At 34.9% G+C, this 27054-nt stretch overlaps 4 protein-coding genes across 4 annotated transcripts; 3 read left to right on the top strand and 1 right to left on the bottom strand.

Moving 5' to 3' along the window:
• Positions 1 to 737: 737 nt before the first annotated feature.
• Positions 738 to 11642, bottom strand: LOC137924147 (protein adenylyltransferase SelO-like). The gene is made up of 12 exons (XM_068767497.1): positions 11481 to 11642; positions 11234 to 11397; positions 10262 to 10342; positions 9270 to 9433; positions 7943 to 8115; positions 6388 to 6487; positions 5246 to 5406; positions 4614 to 4735; positions 3956 to 4085; positions 2885 to 3011; positions 1187 to 1320; positions 738 to 900 (listed from the first exon to the last, which is right to left on the bottom strand). Exons 1-12 carry the CDS (start codon positions 11616 to 11618, stop codon positions 778 to 780), a joined length of 1617 nt encoding a protein of 538 aa, XP_068623598.1. The 5' UTR covers positions 11619 to 11642; the 3' UTR covers positions 738 to 777.
• A 547-nt stretch (positions 11643 to 12189) lies between these two features.
• LOC137924149 (bolA-like protein 2) lies at positions 12190 to 18619 on the top strand. The gene is made up of 3 exons (XM_068767499.1): positions 12190 to 12362; positions 15571 to 15665; positions 18450 to 18619. Exons 1-3 carry the CDS (start codon positions 12300 to 12302, stop codon positions 18538 to 18540), a joined length of 249 nt encoding a protein of 82 aa, XP_068623600.1. The 5' UTR covers positions 12190 to 12299; the 3' UTR covers positions 18541 to 18619.
• gny (garnysstan) lies at positions 12375 to 14251 on the top strand. The gene has a single exon (XM_068767496.1). It carries the CDS (start codon positions 12469 to 12471, stop codon positions 14068 to 14070), a length of 1602 nt encoding a protein of 533 aa, XP_068623597.1. The 5' UTR covers positions 12375 to 12468; the 3' UTR covers positions 14071 to 14251.
• Positions 18561 to 26239, top strand: Mvk (Mevalonate kinase). The gene is made up of 6 exons (XM_068767498.1): positions 18561 to 18750; positions 22548 to 23052; positions 23619 to 23845; positions 24317 to 24382; positions 25131 to 25258; positions 26029 to 26239. Exons 1-6 carry the CDS (start codon positions 18625 to 18627, stop codon positions 26159 to 26161), a joined length of 1185 nt encoding a protein of 394 aa, XP_068623599.1. The 5' UTR covers positions 18561 to 18624; the 3' UTR covers positions 26162 to 26239.
• The last annotated feature ends 815 nt before the right edge of the window (positions 26240 to 27054 follow it).

Below are 27054 nucleotides of genomic sequence, written 5' to 3'. Positions count from 1 at the left end.
TAATAAAAGATCACAGTTTAAAATTTAAAGCCAATCTTCAAAAATGATTACTATAATATTTGCATATTAACGTCATAATTTCGAGATATATATTATCAATGTTTCTGCTATCTTAGTTAAATCAAATAAAATCATCCTACTAATTCTATTGAAGAAAAGTTGATCGCAATCTTTAAACTGGATCATTAAGTGTTGATGAAAAATGGTTAAATCAAGATGTTTGTCAAAATAAAAGCGGCTTAAATCTCAAACGCAATAATAATACAAATAACTAATATAAACAGAAAGAATAACGGGTGATGGAAAGAGCGTTGATAAGAATCAGATATATATATAAAATAGTCGTAACCGTAATTTTTATCATAAATTAGGTTCTGATTTTAATTTCAATATTGATTTTTAATATCTTATTTCAAGGTATTAATAGACTAATTATTGACTGTAATTATGCGTTTATAAGGCTTTTATGAATAAAAGAAACAGAGTTAAAGTTCAAATTAATTTATCTAAATTAAATAACGAAAGATATACTAACAATTTTTAACAATTTCATTAACTTGTGTTGTCAAAAATTATATTCGATTAATTTCTAGCTAAGCTATAAGATTTTAGATGTTTTAAACGAGTATCATAAGCAATTTACACACTGTATGAACATGAAAAATGAATTATTTAATAAAAGAATAAACAAACATAACATAATTTATGAATTATTTATTGATATCGATTTGAGTAGAATCAATGCCAAAATAATTTCGTAGTGAAACATTGTAAGCATCAGCTTGAACAACTGATTTTCAAAGCATAAGCCCACTGTGGGGGTTGCGCGGAAAATCCTCTTCTTTCAGCTTCGGGCTGTACCTCGTATGGATGGCGCAATACTTCTAGCAGATAACGTACCTAAATAATATAAAAACAATTAAAAAAGCAAAGAAAAGAGAACTTACTAAAAAGGATATTTATTGGGATTGAGTAATTCAAATAGTCATTTTTTAAATCAATAATTGAATATTTTTTAATTTGTACTCATATATATATAAACAGCCATGATTATATTATAATTTTTTATTTCAGTCAGGATACACACATCCGAAAAATGTAAACTTGTACGCTCATGATTAAATCATTTAATATAGGCCTTAAACACAGCATTTCCATCATGAATCAAGTATGTTAATGTACTAACTTTATCAAAATTATCCATTTCGGCATCAAGAATTGCTTCCTGTATAAGCCAATTGCGTGGTACATATACCGGGTTGACACTCAACATTCGTTTCCGGCGCTCATCTTCAAATACTCCTAAGGAGCTGGCATCCACTGTGACAAGCATTAACAAAATCAAAAAATGAACTTCAAATTTTAATTTTAGTTTCTATCGATTATATTACACATAACAATAATTTAAAGTATTTACATGTATGGCGAATTGGCACATACTCAAGGAAATATTTTTTTAATATTTATAGCGGCAACATTTTGTTAAGTCAGGAGAACTGGCAATCCGAAAAGAGGAGGAATGACAGATGGTCATGCAATAATGTCGAACAACAAAACTTGGAATAAATATCAATTGTACACAGTAAGAAGTTTATATTATTTAACCAAGAGTGACCCTGTCAATGTATAACGTGGCAACAATTATTTACAATTAAAACTAATTCGGTGGTCCGTAATGTCTGGCAATCAAAATGTTGTTGTTGTTGTGGTGCGCGAACCGAGCCCATCTGACGATCGGGCGAGTGCGGCGGTTACGAGTTTTTACTGCGATACGAAGAGGTTGTATCATAGATTTTTGACATGTAACTAAAAATATAAAATTATAGCTTATTGCCATGATTCTGTTCTTGTTTTATAAAAGCTAAAAATACTACTACATGTAAAATATAACTTATTTTTAATTATCATCTTTGAATAAGTAAAGCCGTATTGTATTATAAGATTTGAGGTTATTTCACAAACTAAAGAAAAGAGCTTTTTACAGTGTTTTTTACATACTTTGACAACGAATTTATTCAGAGAAAGTTTAATTAGACTTTGTTGTTGACACACTTCTAGGTATATAGATATTATCGCTCAAATATCTAACCCGCGAGTGCCTACCTTCGCCATACTTTAACCCTTTCATTACCAGCGCCGGAGTTAGCCGCCATCCACCTTGTAATGTGGGCTTATGTGTAGATCCCTGTTTTAAGATTTATCACAGCCAAAAAAATTACTAATAATTATCTTATCTTCTATTTTTAATGAATACACCAGTGAAATCTTTATATATGTAACCCAAATGAGAAAATTCGTACATCAGCTTACCGCCATGCAATGTGCACACTTCGCGGCGCACATGCCTGGTTCAGTAGCGTAACTTCGGCGGAACGGACTGCGGTAAGGAAATGGTTAAGCGAAGAAAGAATAATTGTCTTGTTGATAGAGGACACACTTCGAGTAACGCTCTAAGTGCAACAAGATAACGCATTGAAGAAAAATCATATGAGAATTATCAAAGAAAATGTAACGAAGGATATTAAATAAAATCTATTAAATGTAATATTGTAAAAAATATGGTGAAGGGTGGAAGACGATGCATAGATGGTTTGTATATAAAAACAATAACAACGAAAGTAAATGTGGAGTGAAGAACATAGAATGCCAGATACTGGCATGATATTGGACGAAAGGAGAAAAATAAAAAAAAAGACTGTAGTGAAAATCTTAGAGAAATCAAAGTTCCTGACCTAAAAAATGATAAGGGAACCAGAGATCCCAAAAATCAGAAGCCATACAAAAAAACATCAATCTAACGCATGACTAATATCTAAATTTAAAAAAAAACCTAAATTCGAATTAGAAATTCAAAGTTATTTTTTTTAAACATTGTGACACTAACCAGCTTCCTTATCAAGTCGTTCACGATACTGATCTAGCCAACAGCCCCAAGAAGAGTGAGACGACAGGCGCTTTAAAGACCATTTCTCATCCAACTTTGCCTCGCTCACCATCTCGCACGGTTCAAGCTACAAAATAAATGTCTTATATTACATGTAATAAAAATGTCTAGTATTTACTACGTTTAAAAATATTTACGCTGCTCCGAAAACACTAAAAAATGTATAAATGTTGGAAAGACATAAGCAGGAGGTAGTCAAACATGATTAAATTTAAAATATTTGATTTTAAACAATTTATACCACATGTTTCTATAAATAACTTACGACGCAAAGAGTGCTCGAAGGCTCTTTTCGAACTGATTGAGCCATCTCCATTCCTTTATCGGACTACTAGTCGCAGGCAAAAGTTTCATCCATACGTTTTTGACATACCCAAAAGTCGAACTAAACGGTTTGACAGCTCGCTTTTTATGAGAGTGGCCAAGATTTGTAACGACCTGCCTGGGTCTATTTTACCTGATGAGTTGAACTCTGGAGCCTTTAAGAGTAGAGTGAACAGGTTTCTTTTGGATGGGCGTGTACCACCTTCGTCATCATCTAAACTTTTCATTAGGTGAGATGGAAGACAAACGCATATTCCATTACAACTATATAAAAAAAATACAGAAACGTGGTCTTTCGTTGTAGGCCTTATCTGCAAGTTCAGTCTTTTTCCAACTAAGGGCTACGCTGCAGTTCTCTACGAGATCCAATGCGGATTAAGGAGATCCACGAAGAAACGAAAGATTTCTACCAAAAATGGCAGTAGACAGGCTAAATGGTGCGCGAAACATAACCGGAGGACCTGAAGGTCTTTGAGTGGAAACAACGGACCAGCAGAAGCAGCGTAAGATGTGAGAAATGAGAAGACCCATATTGTGTACAGACGACATCGTCAAGATCGTCGGAAGACACTGGACGCAGACCCTTATCATCAAAAAACATCAAAAAGACCGTCTTGCGGCTGAAATATGATCTTTATTATTCTATGTAGTGTTGTCAATAATTTGATTACAATCAAATAATTCAACCTCTGAAAGTTGCCGGAATGTGGACGTGAAGTCGGCTCCAGTTTGCTGCATCATATCTAGAAGTTTCTCTACCAACTGTTCATCACCCCAGCGCTCTTCCTTCAAGCCGATTTTCATCAAAAATGTTTCTCTGGAAATAATAACATTTGCCGACGATACAATCATCACTCTCATTATACACAGACCGAAAAAAGTTTTGCGAAAACAGTCTCCTAGTCCTCTCCATTATGTAAAGATTTAAAGGAATTTTTCAACAATGTTAGGCGTCGTTAAAAACAAAACACATTAACGATTTAAAGAAAATAATCATAATAATTAGTTGACTTTAACATTGTCATAAATAATTTACGATTTAAATTAGTAAATTTAGGCGACATAGAAAACACTACAACATGTAAAAACGAGAGTAAAAAAATATTAAATGCAAATGCAAAAACAAAGGCACAGATGCTAATGTCTGTTTCCACAGACAATCAAGTTTCCATAGAATATCAATTAGTCAATACAATACTTTAGGCGATGCATCTGACGTAGATTTTTTTAGTCCAAAGTAGCTGTAAAAGCCAGAACAGCTAACAGTGTCATAGCCTAACTTAAATTCAGTCTGTTCTCAATAGATAACATAACGCTCATAAGATACATAGACATAAGCACTCACAGGATTTTATTCTTGCAATACGAATCCAAAGTTTTTAATATATGTGACAAGTGAACCTGCTGAGAAGTTGTCAAAAGTGGTTTTAGAGCGTTCGCAAATTGTCCAATATTCCATACAACGATCTGAAAGTATTATATAATTTCTTTCCAATCATTAAATAATATTATATATAATTGAATGAAGAATGAAAGAATGAATGAAGAATGGAATGAAATTGTTTTTGTTGCAAGTATTTATCTACGTTGTTATTATATAAAAGCTTTAAAGAGATGATAATGATGTATATAATGATGGTAAAATAAGAAAAAGCTTTATAAAAATTGATTATTGTTTTTTATCTGTCCCTGCAGACTGTGCTGCCGGAATGCTATCGGCCAGTTGCATACAAATAAAAAAACTAATATGTGATATATCGAGTGATCATTTTATAAAGGATGATTAGAAATAGGTATAAACCCTTTAAAGAATTTAGCTGCCAATTGACATACCTACAATTATTTATTTAAAGATTTTACACCTATTTATTACATTTATTACATCAATTATCCTGTATACTTCAATAAATTAAGAGTAGTAAAACATGTCATAGTAGAAATATAACACGAAAATTTAAATTTAATTAATCTTATTACATCAGGCTGCTTCGTGAGGGCGTATCGTCCTTCTCCATCACAGCAGTTCGGTACGAACCCACCATCGTACGAATCGACGAAACCAAAAGGACCATAATCCAGAGTTAAACCAAGTATACTCATATTATCTGTATTTAACAGACCGTGTGCAAAACCAAATCCTGTAAAAAAAGTTATATTCACTGTTAAATTAATATAAAGTTTGTCATCAAGAACTTTGTTTTTCAAACCGAAATAAATTAAAGAATTAATATAGGAATTGTTTAGTTTATTATTGCAAAATTCTAGTCACATTTTTACAAAATGGCGGATAGTATTCTTTCACAGTTAAATTAAATAAACAAAAAAAAACATACGACAAAGTAAAATAAATGTTTATATTGAGAGAGAGATTTGATTTGTGTAATCTGGCTTCGAAGATATATTATATTGTACACATAACGTACGCGATACGCGGGCCCTGCCGGACTGACTCTCAGACGTCCCACATCAAAAAACTTTTTTTTTATGAAACACCGTAGAGATAGTATAGAATTAAACCAGATCCTTCACGTTCTGATAACAGTGCAAAGAAACTTTACCGAGGTATATTGAAAATTATGGCAAATTAGTGAGCTTTTTGGTTGCATTTGCTTCCTATTAAGCTCTTTAAGTTTTTGTCATTGTGCACAAAAAAGCTAAACGCCCGCGCATGTGATGTCTTTCTAAAAATCGGTATTTTACATTTTTAATACAAACATGCAATCCCTATCCGTCTCCCTCTTACGTGTAAATTTCTATATAAGTTTATCTCCTTCTTTCTAACTCTGAACGAGCCGTAACTCATCATGAAAATTGAGTCTTAGATATAAGGCAATAGAGATGTAATTCAAACACATGCGAGCTGGAGAGTGATTATATCTTTCTTGTCTTTAACACGCGAGCTACCCATCTTTGTTCTACAGATCTCATTTAGGATCATTATACGGCCATGTGTTATGATGTTCACGGACCCCTTCCGTGTTCCCGTTCCGTGAACTCTTTCCGACGAAGCTGTAAAAGCCGCAAGGCTAACAGGATTAACTTCTACCGAAACAATACAATGTTATGATGTAAGCTTTGAATTTCATTAACACCGTGACAAGGAAACTATACGATTTTACCTTGCCATTTAGCAACAAGATCCAATGTTCTGTGAGCTACTTCGGAGAATAACCGAATAAACCGGTTTTCATCAGTAGAATGAATATCCGGAAAGTACTCCTGTAATGAAATAGGATTATTAGTAAAAACAATAACGTTCGTCGTAATCTTTGACCAGGCGATGAAATCAAAAACAAAATCAACAAATTGTTTTTTTTTTAATTCGTCCACATGGAATTTAAGAAAAAATTAGTTCATTTAATTGAACTTTAGTTTTTTCTAAAATAAAAGTGATCTTAGTTACTCGTTATAATATCAACAATCTCTCAATATAAGTCCCGTCAAAATCGGTTCAGCCATATCGATGCTTAGCCAGAACAAGAAGACGGAGACAGTCAGAAATTTAAAAGATGTAATTATTAAGTATGTACCATATATATATTCATATTCATGTAGCAAATGGCTGTTATTTTAATAATATAAACAGACACTCCAATTTACTTTATTTGTATACATGTAATTGATTTAAAAGGTTAATCATAAAATACATTTCCGTGCACATCATCATTCTACTCGTGGGACGTCCAGTACCAGACAAGCCTCCACATGGATTTCCAATAGGACTGCTTGGAAGTGGCCTGCAAGCCGTCTTCGAACGACCGTAACAAGCTGTCTGTACACCTAGCGGGTGTTCACCGGTGTAGACCTAACGTCCTAATGTAAACCTACGTAATGTAAACACAGAATCCCACCACAAATGAGGAAAACATCGCCTCTATGTTAGAAGACGTCAAAAGTAGGGAATCGTTTCTCAGTTTTTGTAAAGTAATAGTTAAACATGTTACAAAATAAACAAGTAAAACAGTGTAATAGAGTAAGCATAGAACTGTTAATAAAAATGTGAAATAATATAAACAAATAGAGAAATAAGAAGGCGATGTATGAATGAGAATTAGAATGAAAGAGAAAGATAGAATGAATTTTTGAAAGAAAGAATGAAACGATAGATTATGTGAAGAATGATAGTGGAGAACGAAAATGAAAAGGACCGGGAAAAAAAATAATAAGACAAAAAACGCCCTTGACCTTCCCAAAGATATTGGAACGAGTATAAAAAAAATAGAACCCCACCAAGTCAAGTTTTGGACCTCTCAGTCGCCCGTGAGTCGAAATGCTAAATGCGTAATAAGTGACAGTCCAACCAGAGATTTAGCCTCTAAAGGCCTTTCTGGGTCTCCCATAATAATACTGTGTTTTAGAATTTGGTTACTTATATGAAGTTTAGGTTAGCTTGTTCTTTCATTTCTGCTAAACGTATAAATTCCAATAACGTAGCATTGATTATCCGATATCCATTATATTACGCAATAAAGCACGCTATATTTTAATTAGCATTAAAGATAACACTTTAGATAATAATTAACATATGCATTTTATGCACGGCGCAAAAGACGTTTGGCGTGTTAATACAAAATTTAGTTACCACTTAAAAAATCACAGATTCATTCACAAAATGTTATTAAATGGTCACACAAGAAGTCCAATTTTTTATATTAATGGATGGTTATGATTTACCTTTATAGTGAATTCAGCGATTTGTCTTAGTACAGATATTTCACCGGTCTTTGCCAAAATCTCCAGCGAACCGAATCTGAACCAACTGGGTGACAGCCGAAGCAAGATGGCGGCGCGTTCCCGCCTTGGAGATCCGGTATAATACAAATCGCGTACCACAAAATCGTCGCTTACTAAAATTAAACATTTCAAATCATGACCTGCTATTTCTATTTCCATCACATACTAATTATCTATAAAATGTATAATTTCATATGTAATTGCAACTATTAATAAATAAAACTTTTTGTGTGTATAATAGATGCGTATCTTGGCCTATTTAATCATATATATTTCATTATTTTCGCTTGGGACTAAATGTAGAACTTTATAAAGGAAGAGCCGGATGAATGTGTTGAATTGAGACACGAGAGATAGAGAACACCGAAATCTCTCTTAACCTACAGTCATTTAGTTCAAAAGCAAACATACTGAGCGAAATCTAGAACGGACTTTCAAAGCAGCATTTGGAGGATCATTTAAAATTTGGTTAAATTAGGATAGGAGTCTGGTTGGTGAATGTATGTAAACGTCAATTCATTGTCTTTGTAAGAACTATATTACGTCATCATCTGCGGCACATGGAAAAGGGGAATTCCACAGAAACATAATTCTTTATATATATTGAGCTAAAGAGGGCGCTCTACAATACTTATCGACGTGTGATTGGCTGACGGTTTTAATTGGTTAAGCATTGTTTTCATAGTTTTAAATAGATATGTCGCGTTCCCTAGAACGCACCCAAATTTATTATCTATGAACGCATCTGTTTTTGCATGCCTCTTCTTACACTCGATACAACTCGTTCTCTCTAACGTGCCGCGCTACCGAGCGAACGTCTTGCTTCAACCGCTGTTCAACAAAGGAAATACTTGTAACTCAGATTGAGATTTCTTGTTCTGTGATATTAAATTATAAGTTTAACCATCCGGCAAGTGTTATTCTTTACATCGAATTATCTATTACGGGACGAGGAGCCTGTACTAACGGCAACCCCTCAGATATAAATATGGGCTTAGCTTGAATATACATACTTCTACTTCGGACTTTGAGATGTCATTACCTCCAAGACCTACCTGTGCTAGTAAAAATCTCACACCTTAAACCTGTCACGCAGCCTCAAGAACCGTAACTAACCTCTTTACGTACAACGCGATGGAATGCTGAGAAATTACGTCTCTTTAATAGTGACATCATGTCTTCCTATATATTACATTTAGACATAAATCTAAAAAATAATCACTTTGGACATTCTACGGAATACAAAACGATTTCATGAATACCTTACCAACCAAAGCGGCGGCTCTTGTAGTTGGAATTCCGAGATGGTGGCAAGCTTCGCTCGCAACCATCTCACGGATGCTGGATCGCAGTACCGAGCGACCGTCATGGATCCGAGCGTAAGGTGTTTGTCCAGAACCCTTAAGCTGGACCTGCCAGCGTTCGCCCTTTCTATCAGAAAACATTATCTATATGACATAATTAACTTGATTTTACAGAATGCGTTTTGTATCGATTTACGAAATTCAAAACGCATATTAAAAGTAAAAAACACGGAAAAGTCTTATTGACCTCATCATATGGTTCCAACAACTCAAACACCACTCACCACACGCTGCAGACATACATAACACGACAAGCGCTATACCCGCTACATCAACAGCCACTCTACTAGCGCCCTCATATCGCACACACAAAGGCGTTCGATGGAACAAAATCAAGCACCACACTACGTACAAACTGTTGCGTATACGGGGGCAGCCGCCCGCCTCCAACTCCTCAAACAGCGAGGGCGATCAGAGGTAGAAGTATCCTACCTTGGATTGCCGAGTGGTCCTCACTGTCCTTCAAACTACACACTCTCATTCATTACACTACACACAAACTCGTGTTGGTTACCTTCTTTCGTGCAGTATACGTTTGCACATCGACCTTCGCAAAGAGACAATCGGCTAATTTCGGCTTCGTAGAGCACTATCTCTGTCCCACACTTCCTATGTGACGTTTTGTAATTCGTTGTATTTCATGCGACAGACATAACGCTCTACGAAGCTAAAGTTAGCCAATTGTCTCTTTCCAAAGGTCGATGTGCAATATTTATCGCCGGGTACTGTATATACATATTACCTAAAGTTTCATATAATAATTTACTAATGACAGTTAATATAAAGATGACATTACATGACGTTGATTTATAGGACAAGTGCAGATATATCTTTATTAATAAAATTTAAAAAGTTAAATGTTAAATCAATAAATGCTCTTGATAGTTATACGAACCTATTTACGTATTCCCCTAAAATATGTGCTCTACCATCTCCCAATTGACCGACCCACAATCCATACTGGTGTCCTCCGTATCTAGAACAATAGTAACATATAAAGGAATGATTTTCTTTGAACGATTAATATCTAAATGATTTAATTAATGATATGTAGGTATAGCTAATTTAAAACGTAATTAGTTATTTATAGATCGACAGTTTCGTTCATACAATTATCATCACCATCATCATCATCATAAAAGGCATGGTAGGCCCTCCCAAAGATCGCCCGGATAACGGATTTGTCGAAACATATACTGGCAGGTAGCAGATGTAATAAGAAATAACTTGGCTACTTTTATTTTAGAAAAATTCTTTAACGAATAAAACTTTTTTTTATAAATTCCTCGCGAACGATGACACAGGCACAGCTAGTAATGTATAAAAGAAGTAAACTCTGATCTAAGGATAATTTTTATTTATTTCATTTGTTAGCATTTATTTTTAAAATCTTCTAACGACGTTCGTCTAGATGAAAACGAAACGTTTATATTTAAATTAAGAAAATCTTTATTCCTACGACAGATTATATCTCTTGTTGACGTCAAGTCTACCACCTGTTCGGATAAAATGACTCGACTCAACAAAAACAATAAAAACTCACCGGGATAATTTTTTTTAATAATTTAAATAACCTGGAGGCGAACACTTCCAAGTTGTGCCATCCTCTATAAAGTCATTTACAGTGTAACTCTTAGCACATTTTTGACAGATTTTTAAATCTCTTAACGGAAACATTTTAAACTTTTTCTGATATCCTATTGTAAAAGCATTGCTTATACGATGATTAGCTAACTAGATATAGTCGAGTCTAAGGTAATTTGTTTATGTTTTCTAGTATTTATATTGTGTATGTCACAGTTTTTGGGAAAATAGACAATATTTTTGTATAAGTATTGGAATGGACAAAGATAATATGTTTATTAACCGATGTGCGACAGGTAAGGCACCGTATGGCAATTTTCGTCCAATAATGAATTCCAGAAATTCCTCTCGAGATATTATACCAGGATCCATGTCTAAAATATTTGTGAGAGCTTCTTCGGAGGTGCAAACCAAACGGACATTGTGTTCCAGAGGACGTGGTATAACCTGAAAAATATTAAAAAAAAAATTAATTTGTTGCCAATTTTCTACACAATATGATATTAGAATGATTATTGTAGTTTCATCACTTCAGAAAATATAATATTTTTAAGACTAGTTCTACTCTGGTCATGGTTCTCGTCTATGGGGAGTAATATATATTTCGGGTATTGATTAAATCTCCACTCTGTTAAATTTCCTTTAAGTGCAGCGGATTCTCCTTCCATGAGTCACGGTTTTATTGTTCAGCCAAATTAATTATGAAACAAAAAGTGCACAAAATCATAAATTTGAAAATGTCACGGTGACTATGAGCTAAAACTTCAGTTTCAGTTTTTCTTGAATAGATAATAAAAAATTTCATATTAAATTTAGTAATACTAGGCATATTATGCCCCGATTTGTATAATGTTTAAAAATACTTTATCTCAATGTTTTCATATTTACAGAGCTATCAGAGGTAAAATTATCAATTAATAATTGTAATCTGTTAATGATAAACTCGGTAAAGTTATATCGTAACTGCTATTGTAAATTAACTGCTACTGTAATTAAATAATTAAGTGTATTCACTTATTTGTAGGAATTATTAAAAAATATTAGAAATAAATAAGCAGGATTGTTTAGCATAAACTACTTCTATTTTGTATCATAAAAGTTGACTTTGTCCAACCATATTTCTTCGATTCCTTTTTTTATTTTGTTCACATATTTTTCTCGATTAAAATTAAAATACATTTAATGTATCAATAAAAATATAAATTCATGTTGTAAATAAATTCGTATTGTATCTGTGAACTTAACCTTTAAGTGTCAGCAGCAAAGTTTAGCTTGAAATATTTTTATATTCCCTTGAAGGTAAATAAAATTTTCTCTTTTTTATACATTTACTGAATAAAGTTTCAATTATGGTGTACACGGAGGCGTATATTAAAGAGAAATTAACAAAGGAGTTGGACGCCGTTCACGTAGTAAGTATAGTCTGTCAAAATACCGCTTACTATGTTTGTCGCGGTAGAGATAATATTCATGAATGAGCGTACGTGTTATTTAACATTGTAATAACGAATCGGCGGGATGGGAAAGAAATCAGATCCTGATAAATTTACTATTTCAAAAGATGTGTTGTTAGTAGGTGTACTTTTTGCTTTATTGGTGCGGTGGTGTGTTGCGGCGTATCCTTATTCCGGTTACAAGACACCGCCGATGTACGGAGATTTCGAAGCCCAACGGCATTGGCAAGAAATAACCCTGCATACGCCGGTTGCCAGTTGGTACATGAATACAACTCACAACGACCTTGAATATTGGGGCTTGGATTATCCGCCCCTTACGGCGTACCACACGTTACTTATCGCAGTCGTCGGAGATTGGCTTGATCCAGAATCAGTTCGTCTGTTTGCATCGAGAGGTTACGAGAACGAGAACCATAAAATGTTTATGCGATGGACAGTGTTTTTGAGTGATTTATATTTTTATGTAACAGCTGCATTATGTCTGTGTATTGACGCTGAAAGAGTGAAACCTAAAGAGGAGAAGAACATATTCAAGAGAACTGATGTTGCTGCAACACTTCTATTATTGTACCCTGGCTTAATTTTAATAGATCATGGTCATTTCCAGTACAATAGCTTATCATTAGGTTTATTTTTGTGGGCTACATTTTATGTTGTTGCTATAGAGAATGACATATTAGCTACTGTGTTCTTTGTACTTGCACTAAATTACAAACAGATGGAATTGTATCATTCACTGCCATTCTTTTTTTATCTTTTAAGAAAATGTTTCATTAACTTACCGGCCAAGAAAAAATTGTACTATATTATCGGCCGGTTTAATAAGTTAGCTGTGGCTGTAATATGTACCTTTGTTATAATCTGGTATCCATTCCTTGGTTCCTGGGAGTCAGTGTCTCAAGTTGTTCATAGACTTTTTCCACTGAAACGAGGAGTTTTTGAAGACAAAGTGTCAAATGTGTGGTGTTTCATTAATGTGTTTATTAAGTTAAAATCTCTATACTCAAATGAATTGATGGCTAAAATATGTTTAATAACTACAGCAATTGCAGCACTTCCATCATGTCTGGATCTATTCTTTAGAATTAACAAAAAAAAGTTTATATTATCTCTCATCAATGTGTCATTAGCATTTTTCCTGTTTTCATTTCAAGTACATGAGAAGACAATATTACTAGTTGCTGTTCCAGTAGCATTACATCTACCTGAAGATCCTTTCATGTGCTTTTGGTTTCTTCTTGTTTCCAATTTCAGTATGCTCCCTTTGCTGCTTAAGGATGGTTTATTAATACCTTTTGTGTCAACTACTTTGATTTATATTGCTGTTTTTGATATGGCTCTAAAGCTATCAGAACCAAATGCAGGAATATTTTCATTTCTAAATGCAAACAGAGTTTATAAAACAATAAAACAGGGTGACAGTGAAAATTCAATGTTATTAAACCTTGTCAGCTTTTATTTCTTTTTGTCTCTCATAGGTGTGTTTGTATTGACAATCTGCACACTTTTTGTCAATCCACCTGTAAAGTACCCAGATTTATTTCCATTACTTATATCTGTTTATTCATGCTCGCACTTTATAATGTTTTTCCTTTACTTTAATTATCAACAGTTTTCTATGCCAACATGTCTTCCAGTTCCCCTGAAAGTTAAAACCAAGTAATGATGCACAAATTGTTAAGTTTTAATATAATAAAGTGATCAATATTCAGTGTTACTTTTATTTGTTGACTGACTACTTTGAGAAAGCCTTTTATGTTTTAAGTAAAAAAAACAATGCTGTACTTACACACATATTAGTAGCTTAGTATATATAGGCTCTGGTCCAACTTACTGGTTTTAATTTTACCAATTTCCATGCTAATAATGCATGGGTTAATGGACAATGAACTATTGAGCTACATATGGCTCCAATTACCGTGGCATCATTAAAATGTTTAGAGGAGATTGTAGAAATAATTCAGATATTGACCTTATAAGTAAAGTTTTAAAACTACTGATATGTTCCAAGGTAATGCAAAGACAGGTACCTATTAGATTTTAACTTTTATTTAATGTATTGTTGAAAAAGACATGTTTTGACGAACAACCTAGAGAATTATATTTATTTAATATAACATGGTGCCGATTGCACTAGATATTACTCTAAGAGAAATTCTTTGAATCAGGAATGGGGAGGTTTATAGATGGACAAAAGATCCAGCACAAAGTTTAGAATTGTTGGTCGCTGGAGTCTTTAAGATCTGGAGTAGGGACCAAAAACCGGCAAGCACAATGTATGACATGCACCTTCAAGTTGAATAACCAGTTCTATTGAAAATCTTTTTAAGGCCTATATCCAGCTGTGGACATCCTATGATTTAAATGACGAAGATTATACTTTTGTGATTTATGGGCTTACGAGCTTGTGATTAGACAATTAAAGAGGTCATAGCCGAGGAATTTGCAAAAAACTTTTTAAGATTATAACTTACTATCAGAGATTGTCAATACTTAAGCTGATTGGTTATACATAAAAGCTTTAAAGGGGTAAATATGTAGCTTATTTGTCAGCAAAAAGCTAAACTTAAACTTAAAACTTTTATTGCTATATATAATCACTCTGAAATATGTTCCAATTTTTTCTCTATTGGAATTTGACAAGCTGCAGACAATGTTAGGCTGCTCTTCAAGGTCCAGGAAGATAGAAACACAATTTTTGGAATATATTATTTATTTTCTGCATGTACTACATACATTCAGAGTGGTTTTTAAGAGCATAGGTAAGTTAGTATGTCTAAAGAGGTTTATTGAGTACCGCCATCTAGTAGGTTATTAGAAAAATATAAAATGGTTCTATGTACTTGTTGTTACCACAACTTATGGGAGTACAAACTATGCAAGGACAGATAGTAAATAATAAATTATTTTAATATGTAGTAATTCAAACTTACAAAACGCTTTTACTTATAATTATGTTGTTAATTGTCTGAATCTATTGATTCATGGATACTGGTACTTGCATATATTAATTGACAGCAAATAAACATTAACCACTTTAGAGCTATTACACTTGTAATCAATTTCCCTTTATTTGTAAACATGTAAAAATAAATTTTAATTTTTAATGAACATTGTATATTTGAATTGAAAATGTAGTTTTTTTTTCTTTATCTTTTAACAGGAAGTGACAGATGAGAGCGACGGTTGTGGCGCCAAATTCTCAGCTGTCATAGTGTCGGACAAGTTTCAAGGGAAGCCATTGCTTGCGCGTCATAGGTAATCTATGGTTTATCATTATTTAAAAAAAGTTTATTTTTAATGTTGAATAAATTAGGCATATTACACAGTCTAATTTTAATGACTACGCACATTTGATCATAGATTAAATATTTATTCTGATGAACTGGACAGAAATATTTACAACGATCTATTGAGTCCTGAATCCATGGTTCTGAAACCGAGACATGTGCATGGGAATGTAATGTTTGCCAAGTAATACCAATCGACCAAGTCGATGTTCGGCACTCATTCGGTTACACCAATTATTGCCAAACACATAGCACTAATCGGTGTAACATAACTCCTGAAGATGCCCCGTGGAAGGGTGAAACACGTATTGAGTGATTTAACGGTGGCAGTTGTGTAATGCGCATTGTTTGCTGCATACGCATTTATCAGCGGTTTGGCGGGCGGTGTACTTTGTTGCACGGCTACAACTGGACCAATATTGGTCCTTTTCTTACTTATGAGAAGTCCTGTTTTTGAAGGACTTCGGTCTGTACGAGATAGGAAAGCGTAAAGAGATTTCTGAGGTATTAGAGGTATTAGATTTACGGCAAGATGAAAATTCATTACATAATTAATAGAAACTAGACGACCTGTTTCAATTTAAGACCTATTTAGATTTATATTCTATTAAGAAAACAAGGAAGTTTATAAAATAAGAATTATTAAAATCCTTCTTTCTTCCTTATTTTCTTATTGGCAAAAGTGCCTTTTATCGGATGAGAGATTACTATGAAGGGTATGAAATTGATTTGGAAGAATAAATAAATAATTTAAATTTTATAAACAAATTTTCATTACTTTTTTATCACAGTATTATACTAGTAATATTATGTTACGGTGCTATGAAGTAAAAAAGATGCACGTACAATATTGTTCCATCATTGGTTTCTTGGTTTATGTAAGACGTTCTAATTTACATGAGAATAAAAACAACTAAGGTCATATTTAAATTACTTTGCCCATTGTATATATTATCTGAGATGAGATAGTAACTTTTATATAAATTTAAAATCATTTAAGGTCTGTGGTTGTGTTGGTAGATAATGTAGTACAGATTTTTAATGATGTACTGTGGGTTCTGACTCGGAATGAAACATAATTGGTTCACAAGGAGCCATTTATTCACAAATCACATGGTCACCCAAAGTATACTTTCGCTTAGTCCAAACCACCCTTCCAAATCGCTTAAGAAATCACTGTCCAACTTGCCAAATTGTCATTTTATATCACTGATCGTAGATCTTATAACTAGAAATACAACACTGAACTGTCTACATAGGGAGTACACCTATTTATACTATGAAGAAGGTTCCAGTAAGTTCGATACAACACAAACACCGAGTCGGTGTTTAGCGCTGGTCAGTGTAGCATCTCGTGAGGATGTCCTGTGGAGGGGTGAAGCGCGTGTAGTGTGAATTAACAGTGGTAGTTGTGTTTCGCATTGTTTACCGCACGCGCATTTATCAGCGGACTGGCGGGCGGTGCACTTTGTTGCACGACTGCTGCTGCATAGCGGAAGTAGCTACATGTTGGTCCCTTTCTTAGTTAGGACGGATTTCTGCACGGTGACGCCTGAACCTATTAGATACTTACAATAATTGACAGACAATGAGAAACATTTACCCATTTAAAGATTTTACACCTATAACTAATTGCCCTGTATACTAGAGGGCGTTGCTGGGCTTGGGCCTAATTAAATTTGATATTAAACCTGATTTGGAGGTCGTCGAGCTTTTAAATCGCTTGAGTTAACGATATTGACCTGGCGCAAAGGTCTTCTGAAGATGACCTCAACGTGGACTGTCAATACGCGTCTAGTATTCCGACTTAAAGGCGTCCAAGACTGTCGAACCTCGATTTGGTTAGTTTATATTGTCTGGCTAATATTACTATCACTTCAGAAAGCGTTAGCGCTGGGAGGAAAAGTGGTGGAAAAAACTTCAACAAACGCTTCTATTTTGAATGATCAAGCTTTGTGACCTATTTAATACATAAGTCGATTAGGTCGAAGTAAATTAGACATGTTTGATATGAAGTCTGTCTTAAGGTTGTCGCGCCTGGAGGATCTAGCACATGTCCCGTATTTAGGATGTCGCGGCAACTAAATGCCGGGTGTGAATGTTTTGTAGGTAGATTCACCAACAAAATATAATAATTAACAATGGAGCGCTCCAAGCATTTCCGGTCCAGCTCATCCAAATGAGTGTCTAGGCGTGATGGTTCCTGATAAGAGGCTAATGCTGTCACTTATTCTTCTTCACCGATTCCTCATGAAATTGAACAGACAATTCTGTCTGCATCATTTTAAATCATGTAGTTGCTTACCAAGAGATGAGTTGGTGGTCAAAAATTAGTAAGTGATAAAAAAATAAAAGCCTACCTGACAAAGTCCAATTTACTGATATTGGTTCTGTTGACTGTTTTGGATCATTTATTTCCTGTGGCAATTCTACATATACAACTTCAGTGCTTGAACAACGAAATAGTTTTTATATCTAGTCTCCGTAAGTCAAGGCGGTAACTAAACCTTAGACCTATCTGGACTTGTTGGAAGACGCCGAAATCGCGCCGTTTCCAACTTGTCCTGTTGGAAATATATGGGGGAAAACCTATGTACTGGTGTTAACTTCCTACAGATATATTAAGTAGTAATAAATTTAAAAACATCGAGTTTAAAAAAAACATTGTTGCGTTTAAAATCTCTCAAGTATATACGTAACTGGCCGCAAGCGATTACGTAATAAGAAATTAAAAAAAAAATTCGTTCCACAGACTCGTGAACGCAGTTCTGCAAGAGGAGTTGAAAAGTATACACGCGTTCACACAAAAGACTCTAACAGTGGAGCAGTGGAATAAACAGTGATATATTAAATTAATTTTGTTAAGATATTACAATAGCATAATATAAGCTCTGTGGTTTTCTTTGTTCCCCGTCGTTACGTAAAAAATGAAAGGAAAAATAATCAAAGTGTCTGCTCCCGGGAAAATAATACTTCACGGAGAACATTCAGTTTTATATGGAAAGCACGCTTTGGCTGTAAGCCTGGGTCTGAGGACCACAGCTATTATTCAGGTAATTTTTTTAATATAAAACTTATGCAATTATAATACAATGTAAATATATTCCATTATTAATTTGTTGTAGTGAACACTAAGTCTTTAAAAATTATCATTAGAGATTAATTATTTTTTAATTGTATGTACGCTTTCAACTAACGGTTTACGGTACAGACAGTGATCGTCAACATTTTTATTTATTTAATCTAAATAGACATACAGCAAAACATTAGTTTATATGTTTGCTTTATATATATATATATTTCACTCCTTCACACCGTATTTAAATCTATTATCTATTGCAGTTTAATTTTTGTTTACATTATTACTGAATTTTTTTCTTATTTATCCGAATCTCACCGGATGATTCTACTATCAATTCTTTTACATTATTACTTTACGTAAATTCTAGTATTTATTCTTTTTTTTCTAGTATTTATGTAAACCTATCTATATTTTTACGTCGTTCTTTTCTTTGCCTGTTGCCCTGTACTTATATGTGTGTATCTCTCTCTCTCTCTCTCTATATATATATATATATATATATATTTATATATATATATATGGTTCTCGAATGTTAACTACGATCCGGTGGACGCGGCGTGGTTAGCTCCCACTAGCGGGACCCACGACATATAGTCGTGGAAAATCGCTGCGACCGTACTGCGATTGCGATTCTAGAAATATCTTTGGGTAAGGCCTTTACCTTGTGGGCATTTATAGGCTGAAAGGACTATGTTATTCAACTAGTTTTCGGAGTGGTGACATAGTAGAGTTATATATTTTACTAGCTGTGCCCGCGACATCGTCTGCGTGGGATTTACAAAATATAATTTTATTTAATAACTTTTCTTAAATAAAAGTAAGCCTAAATTACTCCTTATTACATCATCTACCTGTCAGTGTAAGTCCCACCATTTCAGAGATTAGTCGGAACAAACTGACAGGCAGACAAAATTTTAAAAAAATGTTATTTTGGTATATGTACCGTGTATTATATGTATTAATATGCATGAAGTAAAAAGTGCTTATTTTAATGTTACAAACAGAAACTTCAATTTTATTTATTTATATATATGTATATTCTATAATAGATCTGTGGGGCGTATCTGAGGTGACTTTGTTTAAACGCTAAATGAACTATATCAATAAGCAAATATTATAATGCCAAGTAGAAACGTTTCCTGCGATGTTATTTATTTGTATATAAGATTTACTATTATATAAGTTAAATTCGCTGGATACGGGCAGGGCAGCACCGGTCATCGTGTCGGTCTTTGGTCGAGACCTAAGTTTTACTGATGGTATCTAAATGTTAATTAGTTAAAAAAACAATAACAATTATAAATGCCTCTATAGAATATAATAAGTGTATGTTAAATCATAGACAAGATTTTTTTTCGCTACAGTGATATGCGAGTCAAAATATAAGACATTTTTGTATTAAAATATATTGCGATGAAATGTTTCCAACCCCTGATCTAAAGTACCGATGAAAATACTCGTTCGATAGATCATTTGCTTGTAATACATGCGCGATAGAATATAATGGATATAAGACCTTGTCTTACGAAGTGTACTTGTTAATTTATAAAAAAAATGTACAGTCGCGTTCGAATTTTTATTTAAAATTGATTTTTTTTTATTATTTTTACTTTCTTTAACCCGATGAACACGGCGAGGGTATGTCTCTACTAGGTGTACCGACCACGTAATTGAGGTCTTTGGGGGAGGCCTATTTGCATTGGAGGTCCATCAGCTGATATGATGGTGATGAATATGCCTGTAACACATGCATGATTGGATTTAAGACCTTGTCTCACGATGTGTACTTGTTAATTTAATATGAAATGTTCATTACTTTTATTACCATCTTTATTACTACACCAGTGTTTTCCGACGTGGGGTTCATGTTCCACAGGGCAATTTGAAAGTGGACTCGACACGAGTTTAACCCTTTCGTTTTAAAATACAAATATATGTGTTACATAGGGGGGCGTAAGAATTTCAAAAAGGCTGAGGTGGGGGATGGTATATAAAAGGTTGAAAAATACTGCCTGAGATGGTTGAAGGGGCACGAGTAGATTCCTTATTAGACTGTCGACATTTTCAAGGTCAATGAAGAGAGCTATGATCGGAGCTTCGTTGTTACATTGAATCATGAATTAGGAGATAGGCAGAAGGACCAGGGTCAAAGATTTGCTCGTCTGAAGTGAAGGTGGAAGGTTCTCGAATGGCTACCACGATCCAGTAGACGCAGCGTGGACACGCTTTCTATTAACTCTGTGTTTGGCACTAATCGGTGTAACATTACTCCTGAGGATGCCCCGTAGATGAGTGAAATACGTGTTGAGTGATTTAATGGTGGTAGTTGTGTAATTCGCATTGTTTGCCGCATGTGCATTTATCAGCAGGCTGGCAGGCGGTGCACTTTATTGCTCGACTACTGCTACATGGCGGAAGTAGCTATATCGGTCCTTTTCTTACTTAGGATGGACTTCCGCAAAATAACGTCTGAATCCATTAGATGCTTCCTATTAGTTGGACCGAGATACAGTAAATTTCGCGTAGTGCAAAGATCGGTCATCGTGGCGATCTTTAGACGAAGTAGCCTTGAAGTGGGCGTCTATTGACAGATATTATGATGAACCCTAGTGATGTAGAGTAAATTGGCAATGATAAAAATAACTCCGGATCCACATGAGTTCAGCGACAGAGAAGTAGAAAAGAGGTTTACTGTATGACAGCCGCCAACGTGGTCGTAGTCACCGCACCCCTCCACGCTATCGACTGTGTACATTGTCCGGATGTAATAAGCAGATTTATAACAATTGGCCATAAAAGCTAAAAAAATGGGGGGGGGGGAATGGACGAAGGTCCTTAGTTCTCTGGGCACTATCTAGTCTTATTTTAAAGGGTTTGTTTCGTACATATCCCTGTGTTAAGTACGCAGGGACAATATGTTCTCTTTACATTTTTCTCTATTTTATTTTCTTCCTTCACATTATCTTCTACACATCTCTCTTTTATTCCTTTCCGTACTCAGTTCATAAACGCCCTCAAGGCAATGGCCTTCCTTAAAGATATTTATGTGTAGTATAGTTTTATGGTACACAGAAAGCTGCTTTCCATCATCTGGACACTTATTTATGAGCAGTAGCAAACCCATGTAATTATTGCACAGTGTGAATTATTTAAAATTGTAGGCAGGAAAAGGCAGAAGTTACTGGCTTGTTGCATTCTAATAAACTTTCAGATACGCGCAGATACTAGTATGCAAACAGGATGGCAAATTGGAGTAGGGATGAAGAAATGGTCGCACGAAACACTAAAACCTTAGTCGTTAAAATAGATTTAGAGACGTACTCTTTTTACTTTAAACACTGTACAGTACCCAGCGATAAATATTGCACATCGACCTTTGGAAAGAGACGATTGGCTAATTTCGGCTTCGTAGAGCGTTATCTCTGTCGCACGAAATACGACTGACAAAACGTCACATAGGTAGTGTGGGACAGAGATAGTGCTCTACGAAGTCGAAATTAGCCGATTGTCTCTTTCCAAAGGTCGATGTACAATATTTGTCGCCGAGTACTGTAATATTCATAAACATGAGCAAAAAAAATCGTTACTATTAAACGTAAATGTAAAACAAATACACGGACTCTGTCTGTGGAACATAGATCCTAGTAATTAAAAAAAAAATCAGAGTGGTCACTTTAATCTGGGTGATTGGATATAGTCGTTTTACTAATATAATCGTATATATATAAATTTATATTTTTGTCTATACGAGTAAATGATGATTTTCAGGAATTATCCAAGTCAGCTGATCCGAAAATTCACATAGAGTTCCCAAACGTCGATTTATGCGACGCGTTGAACTTGAAACCAATCGTTGATAACCTCTTCACCACCACTTCATCTGGAGGTATCTCTTGGGACGAACCAACAGCAATCGACCATGATAAATATTTGAAGAGTATTGAAGAAACGCTTCATAAGATCAGACCAGGATTCGATGATCTGCAAAACTTCCAGAAGAACTCCCTTCGAGGTTTCTTGTACGCGTTTGGCGGTATTTTCGGAAGTTCCGGTTTAACAATAGAAGACTTTTCGATCAAAATGACGTCAGAATTGACCGTTGGTGCTGGAACCGGTAGTTCGGCGTCATTTGCGACTTGCCTCTGTGGAGCTATGGTTAAACTGGTGAAGCTGAAGTCTTCGGGACGTATTGAGGAGTTCAGCGAAAAGGAGAAAAAGATAATATCTGCGTGGGCGTATAATTGCGAAAAGATTACGCATGGATCACCTTCAGGTAAATAATATCTACCTAACTTTTTCCTTGACAGATTTACAAGGTGAAGGTATATCGCGTTTTTCAGCAATAAGGTTTTAATGTATTAAATGTAGGTGGAAACTTTTTAAGTTAAATTATTTTATTAACCCATAAGAACCGCATATATACAGGATGATTTTTTATAGATGTAAAAGGTTTAAACGGGTAAATGTATAGCTCATTTATGAGCAAGCTTTTAAGCATTTACATCACCTTTTTTAACCTATTTCCAATTACCTTATATAAAGTAATCACTCATACATACACACATATTTCATGTTGTAATAATTTATTATTTCTATTGGAATGTGACTGGCCAATAACTTCTAGCAAAACAAAATCAGCAGGACATTATAATAATTTATTGATAAATGAGATAAACATTCAAACCTTTATACATTTTACACATATATTAACAAACATACATGGTTTTGGTTAATAGAAAATATTTCTCTTCTCTAATACGCATGTAAAGTTATAATTTACATATACCATCTAAAAGTGACTTAGTTGACAGTAAATGAATATATCATATGCCCTTACAGGTATAGACAATACGACAAGTACCTTCGGCTCTCTGGTATCTTTCAAGAAAGGTGAAGAGCCTTTGTTACTGCCCAGTCCAGAGATTCGTGTCTTGCTGATCGACTCCCGGGTTCCTCGTGAGACGAGCAGGCTGCTGGCAGTTGTGGCAGCTCGGCGTGGCAGGAACACAGCTGCCATCGACCATGTTATGGCCGCTATAGATGAAGTGTCAATCACTGCTGCTGAGGTATGACTTATATATTAGGAGGTCCGGAAAGTAATGTCGTTATCTTAAGTTAAATTCACACGACTATATTTGTAACAAGTTTTTATTTGTAATCAAAAATATATTCACCTTCGTCATCAACAATCTTTTGCCATCTAGTATATAAAATCAATGCCGAAACCTTTTACGCTGTACCTGCCAGTAACCCGCCCAAGAATCCTAAAGCCTCTATCATGACCTAAATGCCATGATAATGTGAAGTTCTAGAAGCAATCCGTAACAATAGCAGAGAATAATTTTGTTATAAACAGATTTTATGACTTGTTAACTAACCTCAACATTTATAGGTCTGTATTAAATCTAACAGAGGATATTTTGAATTCTATTAATGTATAAACTGATATATTACACTAATAAATGTTTTATGTAATGAAAAAAAAAATTTCAGTTTTAAAAATGATATGTTAAAATGTGTTAATAATTTTATTACAGCTGTTGAAAAAATTGTCAGCTACGAACATCGAAGGAGAAATCGAAGCCATATATCAACATTTACATGTTAGTATGAAGAAGTTATTCATAAGGGGGGTTACATTGTGAATCATTTGCAAAAAAAACTATGACATTTATTATTAACCCTTTCGTTACCAACGCCGGGAGGTAGTTGGCTTCCACTGGACTCTCCTTGTGTATCAGCGCCGGAGTTAGATGGCATCCACCGGACACGCCGTGTGTACCAGTGCCGTATTTAGACGGCATCCATTTGTCGTTCCTTTTATTTCCTTGTTATTGATACAGTCATTGGTACAATCATGTTATTGATCATGCGATCATGCGCATGTACTTGAAAACAATTCTCCCAAAGTGTAGTATGTATTTGGAAACTAAAATTTAATATATAAAATAGTATCACCGTAATAATAATTTACTAAGGTTGACCGAAAGGCATTTTGCTTTGAATTTATAAATCAGTAGCAATAAATCAAGATAGAAGGTGCGTTGTTTTCAATGCAAGTGGCTAAAGTAAATTTGCTCAGTAAAATCAGACATGCAGAAACGGGAGCAAAACAAGAAAATTTGGAAATTTTAAATGTGTGGGTGCTGTATTACGTCATCGTAAGCGGCGCATCGAAAAGGGGAATTCCACAGAAATATAATTGTTCATTTATGTCGGTATAAATATGGCCGAAGCTGCTATGAATATAAACACTTCTACTTCGGACTTCGTAGCGTTACCTCAAGATTCACCGGCCGAAAAAACAAAGTCTATTTAAAATCTAAATAAGTCAAATACTTTTTTTTTTAGGAACTGTGGGATATGAACCATTGTCTATTGGCAACGTTGGGGGTGTCCCATCCGGTGTTGGAGGACATACGTTCTGCTGCAATTAGTCACGGGCTGGCTTGCAAATTGACTGGCGCTGGTGGTGGGGGGTAAGTGCCTTTTCAAATCATCACCGTATAACAATCGCTACTGGTGAACTGCAAGTCGTCACTTAATATGATTAAGTTCTTAATATTGTTTTCGGTAAAAAAGACACTGTTAAGAGGATCCACAGTTGTTACGACGATATAAAAAAATAATAGAAAATTTTCATTTATGTTAGGTTAATTTCAAGCAGTGGTAGACTGTGACTTGCGATTGTAATCGCAGATTCGAATCCCGAGATACGATCTTATATAGTTCACATTTTGTGCATTGATTATACGGGATTTCCACTGCGCACAAACAGGTTTACAGATGATGGGCAGCAGCGTCCTTTGCATATCTTAATATTGTGATCACCAATCCGTCTGCCAGGCGTGGCGATCACAATATTAAGATAACCATACATAGATATATCTTGTCTCCCAGCTTCCCTAACAAGCCGTTTTCCGTAAAGATTTTAACACCATAGACCACACACTTCGTTGCGGCAGATTATATGGAAGACTGAAGAGACTAATCGGACATAATGCGTGGCGTTTATGTACTATGAGAAAATCTTTGAATGGGATGAGATTTAGGCAGTGCTGCAGTTTCTTCATTTTCGGTACATCCCACTGTAATTACAATACGATCTTCTTTTCAGCCAATAAACGCCCACTGCAAGGCACAGGTTTCCCTCAAAGATCCTTACGATGAACAACTTCCGGCGACCTTGACTATGCCATCGATCCACGTAATGGGTTATCAGGTTTTATAATATTTTGACCTTTTCCAGTAACGCAATTGTACTCATTCCACCATCAACCAAGGAAACGACAGTCGAAGTTTTGAAATCTCAACTCCTCAACAGCGGATACCGTGTTACAGACACTATGGTCGGTGGAACAGGTGTTGAAATTCACAAATGACATTTTTCAAAATAACCTAAACAATTTTAGTATTTACAATTTAAAGTATTGCATGTGTTAATAATAAATCTCTCTTATTTATTTATTTTTTTTCGAAATATTATTTGTCTGTGGCGTTAGTTAACTGTCAATGCCATAGATAATATATAACCTGTCAAATGTCATCTCGTTTATACGTAGGAATGAAACGATACGACTGAAATATCGATATTTTTATTCGACACAGTCTCATATATATAAGTATTCTTGTAAGTATGTGTGTATAGTAATGTATGTATGTTTATGTGTATTTTTTTTTCGGAGAGTTTTAAAAATACGTTTACGTATCATAGGGCCTGATGGTGGTGCCCCGTATGTCGGACTCGATCTAGGCTTCAATCTCTCTCTCTCCTGAGCTTTATTAATTCCATCTGATCATGGGGTATGCTTTCCTTATCTTCTTCCTCCACCTCGCGCGATTGGACACGTCGTTCGCGGAAACTATGCAGGCAGTCATGTCTTCCGCTTGGAACCACGCCATTTTGTCTACTGCAGGTAGACACGCAAAGTCGACCTTCCTCCTTTTAAATAGCTTTTCTAGTTCCTTTGTCATTCCAGTTAGTGAGCCGACATTTAATGTACCTAAGCGGACCTTTAAGTTTTGTTCTTGGACTAACTTCTTTAGCCGAGCCCGTCCTGTACTCGGTAGCACTCGCATATTTGTCGCAGATGTAGGGCGATGTGTCTGCGCGTCGTTTAACGGCGACGCCCTATCCACTAAATGCGCTTTTAAAACTTACCTTTTCATAATTTCCTTCCTGGTGTAGTGGTTGTTTGTTGGGTTTATTAGTCCAGTGCCGATTGCCATCTGACGCACAAAACCAACCGGTAATGTTTGGAAAACCCATAGAGTT

Source organism: Battus philenor, unplaced genomic scaffold (genome assembly GCF_028537555.1).
Source record: "Battus philenor isolate CCGP_79_NKW_IND1 unplaced genomic scaffold, ilBatPhil1.0.hap1 SCAF_23, whole genome shotgun sequence".
In the NCBI taxonomy this organism is placed as follows: domain Eukaryota; kingdom Metazoa; phylum Arthropoda; class Insecta; order Lepidoptera; family Papilionidae; genus Battus; species Battus philenor.
The sequence above is the reverse complement of the archived record's forward strand: the minus strand, read 5'-3'. Positions and strand labels throughout refer to the sequence as shown.

Bases quoted from the DNA above. Each gene is read 5' to 3' on its own strand.
- LOC137924147 (XM_068767497.1), bottom strand. From the start codon at position 11,618: ATGGAAGGAGAATCCGCTGCACTTAAAGGAAATTTAACAGAGTGGAGA. The intron at 9,434-10,261 runs GTTCGTATAACT...GTTTTCTGATAG, and splicing joins TTAGGGGAATACGTAAATAG to AAAGGGCGAACGCTGGCAGG. The intron at 3,012-3,955 runs GTTGAATTATTT...TTTATTTTGTAG, and splicing joins CATTCCGGCAACTTTCAGAG to CTTGAACCGTGCGAGATGGT.
- LOC137924149 (XM_068767499.1), top strand. From the start codon at position 12,300: ATGGTGTACACGGAGGCGTATATTAAAGAGAAATTAACAAAGGAGTTG. The intron at 12,363-15,570 runs GTAAGTATAGTC...ATCTTTTAACAG, and splicing joins AGTTGGACGCCGTTCACGTA to GAAGTGACAGATGAGAGCGA. The intron at 15,666-18,449 runs GTAATCTATGGT...TTCGTTCCACAG, and splicing joins CCATTGCTTGCGCGTCATAG to ACTCGTGAACGCAGTTCTGC.
- gny (XM_068767496.1), top strand. From the start codon at position 12,469: ATGGGAAAGAAATCAGATCCTGATAAATTTACTATTTCAAAAGATGTG.
- Mvk (XM_068767498.1), top strand. From the start codon at position 18,625: ATGAAAGGAAAAATAATCAAAGTGTCTGCTCCCGGGAAAATAATACTT. The intron at 23,846-24,316 runs GTATGACTTATA...ATTTTATTACAG, and splicing joins TGTCAATCACTGCTGCTGAG to CTGTTGAAAAAATTGTCAGC. The intron at 24,383-25,130 runs GTTAGTATGAAG...TTTTTTTTTTAG, and splicing joins CCATATATCAACATTTACAT to GAACTGTGGGATATGAACCA.